The sequence below is a fragment of the Pristiophorus japonicus genome, chromosome 14 (assembly GCF_044704955.1).
Source record: "Pristiophorus japonicus isolate sPriJap1 chromosome 14, sPriJap1.hap1, whole genome shotgun sequence".
NCBI lineage: Eukaryota > Metazoa > Chordata > Chondrichthyes > Pristiophoridae > Pristiophorus > Pristiophorus japonicus.
Window position 1 is genome coordinate 31,211,649 of NC_091990.1, and position 8,390 is coordinate 31,220,038.

At 46.3% G+C, this 8,390-nt stretch overlaps 1 protein-coding gene across 1 annotated transcript in view; it reads left to right on the plus strand.

The window, feature by feature from the left end:
• Nucleotides 1–6,795, plus strand: part of runx3 (RUNX family transcription factor 3) — a 65,009-nt gene extending 58,214 nt beyond the window's left edge. The window contains exon 5 of the mRNA XM_070898460.1: nt 5,763–6,795. Within this exon, the coding sequence (XP_070754561.1) occupies nt 5,763–6,283 (521 nt within the window). The 3' untranslated portion in view covers nt 6,284–6,795. The remainder of the gene's footprint in view (nt 1–5,762) is intronic.
• Nucleotides 6,796–8,390: the final 1,595 nt, after the last annotated feature.

Sequence of the window (8,390 nt, forward strand, 5' to 3'; positions counted from 1 at the left end):
GACTTCCCTGCTTTTATACTCCATCCCCTTTGCAATATACTCCATCCCCATACTGTAGAAATATTGCTAAAATCTGATCTAAGTTCATCAGTTGAGCCGTTGTTTCTGACTGTGTTTTATATTCATTCTAAAAAGTCTGTGTTGTCAGTTGAAAACTTCTCTTTACAAAAATGCTTCAGCACTGGATTATTTCCACTGACATTATTTCACAATACCCGACGCGCAGACTTGTCTTTCTGCATAGATCTGCTGGATCCATGGCAACTAACCCTATTCCAATCTTGTTGACCAATTATACCCTCCCACCCTCCCCTCTACAGGTGCGATGGCGGCACCAGTAATAAATAAAAGACTTGCATTTATATAGCACCTTTCGCAACCTCCCGACGTCCCAAAACGCTTTACAGCCAATGAAGTACTTTTGAAATGTAGTCACTGTTGTAATGTAGCAGCCAATTTGTGCACAAACAGCTGGTTGACCATGACCAGATTATCTGTTTTAGTGATGTTGGTTGAAAGATAAATATTGGCCAGGACACCGGGGTAACTCCCCTGCTCTTCTTCGAATTATTGCCATGGGATCTTTTACGTCCACCTGAGAGAGCAGACGGGGCCTCATTTAATGCTATTGTGAAAACCACTACTGAAAATTCAGTGAAGTTGCAGAGATATTGGCTGCAACACTGTAGCCCCAATTCACTCCCTGTAAATATGGCTACCTGCCTGGAGCTTGGGAGCATGGAATTTACTCTAGTGGTTTTACTAGTCGGGGGTGATCCCTCACCAGACTTATTTTATGTGGAACCATTGGCTTGGTTCTAGTGTTTTGTGAGCAAAACTAATCTATGCCTGCTGTATATAACGTAAATAGTAATACAGTTAACAGTTTGTGGCAGTACCTTCAAGTGTTATCAGAGTTCCTGAATGGGGCCAAAATTGCCTCTTCAGAAAGACCCGTTAGGCGTTGACGGGACGCTAAAGGGTTTTCGCCCAAGCGCGGCGGCCAGAGCGCCCCCCAACCCGGGATTGCCCCCGGGGTTCCACTGGCGAAAAGTGGTTTGCGCCGCGCCCCTGCGATTAGCGCACCGGGGGCATTGCAAGCAACGGCGATGATGTCATGTGCGCAGATCCCTTATCACCCCGTGCCAACCGCTTTGTGCCCCGCGGGGCGAGTAGCTGTTGTGGCTGGAGCGCCCCGGCCACCCTTAAAGGGGAGGTGTTAGCGCGGCGGCCACCATCTTTTTTCTGTCGGCCCAGTGGCAGCCGCTGGCGCAGGCCGGCCGCCAACAGGCAGCGCGGCACCCGCTCTTAGGTGCCAGGCCGCTGGCCTGGCCAACACCCTCCCTGGCGGCCCAGTGGGTGCCACTAAAGTGGCTGCAGTGTTCGCAGCGGCCCTCCCCTTTAAATGAAGGGGAGGGATGTTGTGTCGCGTTAGTGTGATGCAGTACGTCTGCATCGCGCTGACATCATTACCACAGCGTTGAGAGTCATACCCCATGAGTGCCGTGCGAATGCTCCAATACCGCAACCAACATTTCTTTTATTCAAAGGGGCCAATCCTGCACCGGCCGGCGCAGAAAAATCAGATAATTCGCATTGACCATCCCAAACCCAGCCGCGGGGCACTTTCGGCCCCGCAGTCTTCTGTAATTCAAACTGCATTCTTCTTCTACTTATCTTGTATATTAACCAGATTTCTTCCATATTATGTAAGTACACATGGTGTACAGAGGCAAATACTTCGGGGGTTCTTTAACCTAACGCACCGAGGGGTAAACCCACGGGATCGGGTGGAACGTTGCTTAACACGCTGCCATTGGCTTCAATGGAGAATAAAATCGGGCGGGCTGTAAAACCAGTGTTGCGCCCGATCAGTTTCCCAATGGGTGGCTTAGGTTCAAATTAGCCCCTTCACCTCTAAACCAGAACATTAATGGACACAGAACTTACTCCAAAATCCAGTTATGGGAAAGTTTGCCTATTTGCATCTATACATTTACAGTTCAGTGTCAATCTGGGGATGCAATCACCTAAGAACCAGGTGGGGTTTGAGTGTTGTAATCTGTGATTTGGTTTTCCATGTAACCCAGGTGATGAAAGTTGAATACTTCAGATTTCTGAGGATCTGAAGTTGATGCAATCACAGAGCACTCCTTCTCCTCCTGGCCCCACAGAAATCATTTTAAACGGACCGGTTTTGGTCCTCTAATCGACTGCACCGCCAGGTAAAATGCCACAATACCAGTTGTCGCTCACAGTGGCAAATGTCACCCTGATTGACATTAAAAAGGCCCATCCAGAAAATGGTAGCATAGTGGTTATATGGGGCCCAAGTTTCGAGCCGCGCCTAGAACGGCACAGTCCCAACCTGGATGCCCGTTTTTCACGCCACAAAGTGCGCCTTAAAAAAACCCTCCAGATTCTCCACCTCCCTGCAGGTCGTTTGCCGCTCGACGCGGCGCAGCACGAGCTGTCGGAGGCGGAGCCAGGTCCCTGCACTGAAAACAGTGCCGGGACCTCTGCACATGCGCGCTACAGTGGGCGCGTAAGTGCAGTAGCTCCAGGCGCCTGAAACTGTGTGGGAGGGGCCCGAAGCATGCAGCCCCTAGCCCTGGCCGAATGGCCTCACTGGGGCTGCGTGAATAAGGCTCCTCCCACGGCCAGCTCCTGCTTCCTCCCGACCCGACTCCCGCTTCCCGCCTCCAGACCGGACCCGACATCCGCTCCGCCCCCGGACCGGACCCGACACCCGCTCCCCCCCCCCCCCCCCCGCCCCCGGACCCGACACCCGCTCCCCTCCCCCGCCCCCGGACCGGACCCGACACCCGCTCCCCCCCCCCCCCCCGCCCCCGGACCCGACACCCGCCCCCCCTGCCCCCGGACTGGATCCGACCTGACCTCCCTCTCCCTCCCTCCCCCTGACCCGAACCGAACCGACCTCCCTCCCACCACCCTCCCGACCCGACCCAACGCCACCTACCTGTAAATCTGGTGCTGGGGACGGGCCCATTCAGCCTCCCTCCCCCTTCTCCTTGCCCCCCACCCCCCCCAATCTCCTTCCCCCCCACCCCCCCCAATCTTCTTCCCCCCCCAATCTCCTTCCCCCCCCATCTCCTTCCCCCCCCAATCTCCTTCTCCCCCCAATCTCCTTCTCCCCCCCAATCTCCTTCTCCCCCCCAATCTCCTTTCCCCATCTCCTTTCTCCCCCTTCTCCCCTTTATCCCCTTCTCCCCATCCCCCCTTCTCCCCTCCCCCCTTCTCCCCCATCCCTCCCCCTTCTCTCCCTTCTCTCCCTCTGCTCCCCCCCTCTACCCCCCTCCTCTCCCTCCCCTCGCTGTCAGAAACACAGACACTGACAGACAGAGAATGAGACACACACAGACAGACAGAGAGATAGAGACACTGACAGAGACACACTGAGGGGGGCATCCCAGCACGCTGTTGGAGGGCTCCCGGTGCTGCAGTCGGTAAGTAGAAAATGTTTTAATTATTGATTTAAAAAAAAATATATTTCTTATTAATTTGTTTTGAATGATTTATTGGTTGATTTATTGATGTATTTATCATTTACTATTGATGATGGCTCTTTATTTGTAAAACTGAAGTGTTTAATGTTTGTAAACTTCCCTTTAAACACCCCCCCCACCCCCCCACCCCCCCATTCCCTACGCCTGATTTTCTAAAGTGTAGACAAGGTTTTTTCGAGCGTACAAAAATCTTCACTTACTCCATTCTAAGTTAGTTTGGAGTAAGTTTTCACTCACGAAACTTTGAAATCAGGTGTAAGTGGCTGGACACGCCCCCTTTTGAAAAAAAAATTCTGTTCCAAAGTGAAACTGTTCTAACTGACTAGAACTGGAGCAAACTAAATGACGAGAATTCCGATTTCTAAGATACTCCGTTCTACACCAGTTGCTCCTAAAAATCAGGAGCAAATCATGTGGAAACTTGGGGCCGTTACTTGTCCAGTAATCCAGAGACCTGGACTAATGATCTGTGGACATGAGTTCAAATCTCACCACGGCAGCTGGAGAATTTCATTTCAGTTAATTTAATAAATCTGGAATTAAAAAAAGCTTGTATCAGTAATGGTGACCATGATTGTTGTAAAAACAAATCTGGTTCACTAATGTTCTTTCGGGAAGGAAATCTGCTGTCCTTACCCAGTTTGACCTGTGTGTGACTCCAGACCCACAGCATTGTGGTTGACTCTTAACTGCTTCAAAACACCACAAGAAGGCAGCTCACCACCACCTTCTTAAGGGCAATTAGGGATGGGCAATAAATGCTGGTCTCGCCAATGACACTCACATCCCAGGAACGAATAAGTATATAAAAAAAAGAATCACCTGAAATAGCCAGGCGTTCTATCCTCCTGGCGCTAGGCGCCTCTCAGGGTGGTGCCAACCGGATTGGGAGCAGTAATGGGCCGCTAAGTTTCTCGCCACAATGTCCGAGGGGGAGGGGGGTCCTGTCCCGTTTCCGCCGGGCGCAACCAGTGGAAAATCTCCACCCAGATTTATCATTCGGATTTGCTACACGCACTCGATGATAGGGAAGTTTCTGCAAAAGATGCACGCTTGTTAATATAAGGGCTGCCCACGAGGTTTGAAACTTGGAAACTGTTAGGAAATCAAACCTGTTTATGGCAAAAAATGAGACAAAGATATGGGAACTGTTTTGGTGCTTTGGAAAAATAAAGAAATAAGCAAAATTGCGTTATAAAATAGTATGATATAATAAATAATCACTAGTTTGAAAAACAATCACAGTAATAAGTCGATGTATTTTGATTCGTTGTTGTGGCCTACTTGGAATCATTCTGAAGTGATCACATAAAAGGTTAAAAAAAAATGCATTTATATAGCGCCTTTCACGACCACCGGAAGTCCCAAAGCGCTTTACAGCCAGTGAAGTACTTTTTGAAGTGTAGTCACTGTTGTAATGTAATACACAGATCCTGCAGAATGACGGCTCTGTTGTAGTTGTGTAAGCTATTCCACATGGAAAATCATTGCAGTCATGGAGTTTCCAGCAGTACACAGTCTGTTGCCTGGCTTTGTGACTCAGCGCTTTGGCTGGGCACTTTCCTGTTTGGGTTTAGCGGTCCCACATTGACCAGTAGCATTGCTCAACATTGAAGCGGTTTCTGATTGTTTATGCAGAGCTCTGTACTCACAAGGCTTTTATTCAGCAGCAGGTTATAATATAATACGAGCGTGTTTATATATTTTTGGAATGATGCAGCTGGATTTCACAATCACTTCCAAATGGTGCTGAACACAAACAATTCCAGATTTTAAAAAAATAAAGGAGCCTGAGCACATTCACAGTTCAGTGAATTAATCTTTTTGCCCCTTTATTTATCCCTGCTTTGAGTTCATATTGTTCTGATTTAACCCTTTAATGATCATAAATTAGTCAAAATGCCTCTGCGACAGCACTCACCATTTAAAAAATGTCTTTTTGCGATGCAGTCAGTGTCATCAGGCAATGCGATAGCCAAGTTACACGCAGCAAGGTCCCATAAACAACAATGTGACAAATGACCAGTGATAGAGGGATAAATGTTGACCCGGTCACTGGGAGAGCTTCCCTGTCCTTCTTCAAATGGCACCATGGGACCTTTTACATTCAGCCCCGAGACATTAATCAACGTAAAGTGCAGCTTCTCGAAAAATATTAGGAGAACGCTCAACTTGAAATGCGAGTGTCATACAATGACCTGTCGTGTATTTACCTTCATTTGCTTTTCTCCGTAGGCACCTCTGACATCGGGCCATTCGCAGACCCTCGCCAGTTTGAGCGTCAGTTTCCTGGACTGTCTTCGCTTACAGAATCCCGTTTTTCAGATCCTCGCATGCACTATCCTGGCGCCATGTCTGCTGCTGCCTTCACCTACTCCACCACTCCATCCACAGCTGGCATTGGGGGCATCAGCATGACAGGCATGGCAGCCACAGCTCGGTACCACACCTACCTGCCACCACCTTATCCTGGATCAGCCCAGAACCAAAGTGGACCCTTTCAGACCAGTCCCTCACCATATCATCTCTACTATGGCACCTCTGCTGGATCCTACCAATTCTCCATGGTTGCCGGAGAACGCTCGCCTACCAGAATGCTGCCTTCTTGCACCAGCGCATCGAGTGGAAGCACACTCATGAATCCCAATTTGGCTAATCAGAGTGAGGTAGTGGATGCTGATGGTAGCCAAAGCAATTCTCCGACAGCAATGACCACCACAGGACGAATGGATGAATCAGTCTGGAGGCCTTATTAGACAACCAAAGATGTATGAATAACAGTAATTGTTCAAAAATCAAGAATACCTTCTCTCTGTGTACATTCATTAATTCTAGCTGTAGTTGAGAGAATAGTGGAACGAAAATATCCTAATATGTCCATGTACAGCATATGATTTTTGGCTAAAGATACCGATTGTATATACATATGGTGAGCCATGGTGGAAAATAATCAACTCACCTTATAGTGGCCAAACACCCAGCAAGTCAAAATGGCTTCCAACCAAAGATGATGACCATCATATTTCACAAATAACAAATGGGTTGGCATAGGTTGGATATAATTAACATTTTGGCCTCTTGCAACTATCATTTGTTGGTCAATTGTAATTATATAGTTGCCATTGGCCATGTGGATACTGGATTGTTTTCTGCTATGGTGGGACCACAGTGTTTTGGCACTTGCGTTTTTAAACTGAACTAAAGAGACAGTACTTTCTCTTAACCTGCACAGAATTGCCGCAGCTATCAAAAATAAGATAGGCCTCGCTCAATAGACTACTGTGTAAAGATTAGAAGAATCTTGTAGTCTTACCTCCATTCTTGCCTTTAGAACATGCACAGAACTTGTGTATTTTATCAGAGGTATGCTAAAGTTCTCATGAAGACCAAAAACAGAAAATAAGGGCCACAAGACATTATCTGTTGACTGTTGAGCAAACTTTGGAAAATTGTGTTTTGATGTTATTCTCTGTTTATTTCCCCCAAATGAGGCAGTGGCGCATGAGCCAATTGATTTATCAAAGCATTAGGCATTCATGTTCTGAAGTCATCCAAGCCTATATACTTCAGTTTACAGTCTCTGCATAATGGATGAGAACCAAATCAGAAACTGAGGTCCCCACCGAAGAAGACGTTTGGAAATGTTCCTGAAAACTGGTATATTGTATTATATTAGTGTAAGAAATATTTTGGAGCAGTAATTTGGCATACTTAAAGATAACTACTTACATTTTTTGTTCCCTCAGTGGGCAAGGCTATATTCGTGAAATAACTGGATTTCGGTTTTACTGCGTTCCTTAGTGCAAGCTGTGAAGGTTGATTTAGGACACTGTCTTTTTAGCTAAAGTACTGCATACTATACTGGCAGAAACAGTTATTTTTAACGTTTGAGTTATTCGTCACCAATGAGCTGCACATGTCTTTATGTCCATATTACGTTTATAAATAGCAGAATATTTCTTCATGTTTACCACTGAATCGCCGAAAACTAGATAACATGCTCAGATGGAGCCAGGAGTAGATTAAATCAGTGTCCAAACTGATTATTTCTCTCACTGTGGACTGCAACATAAAACACACTGAGACACACAGTGCGACTGATCAGCCAGTGAAATTCTTTAAATAGTTGGTGGATTTGTAATAAGTATGTGCTCTTGTGGATATAGCAGGGTGACAATTTAATGGCACATTAGTAGAGATTGCCTCTGTCCTATGCAAGCCCTTGCTTGGCTGATGTGCATGTGTAGTATGTATTCCAAAAGCAATGCTACAATGAAGCTTTCGGTTGGCCATCCATACTTTACATCAGTAGCCAGTGAGTTGTTGCACCTTTCTAAAAAAAAATGAATTGACTAAAATGTAAGTACTTCTTTTTCAAATAATAATAGTGTAGCTTTGAGGTCATTTCATCAGATTTTTGATTGTTTACATAAAAGTGTAGAGCAAAGTATTACTATTCATTTAAGAAAAAGCAATACTTCTGGTTAAGATGATTAAAAAAAAAGATACAATACAGGTTGGTTATCCAGAATAATCCTTATTGAACAGACCAGTAAATGACACAGTCTAAAGAAGTCTTCTTGAGGGCTATCTTTAAATTTCCTTTTTCATAGTTTTCTTCTATCCTAGCTGTATCCTATCCAGTCCCATGGTTCCACCATCTCCTCTTTGCACTCGGTATACGATATGGTAGGACGAGCCAAGTTTTTCTTTCTCTCTTACACTTACCACACCACTCACATAACCCGAGAGGAAACCTTCCGAATTCCTCATATAAGCGAGTCATTTTCTTTACCATTCTGAAGATGTCTGTTCATCTGACAAGGAATTACGGATGGGGTTGTCAAATGAATAATTTGACAT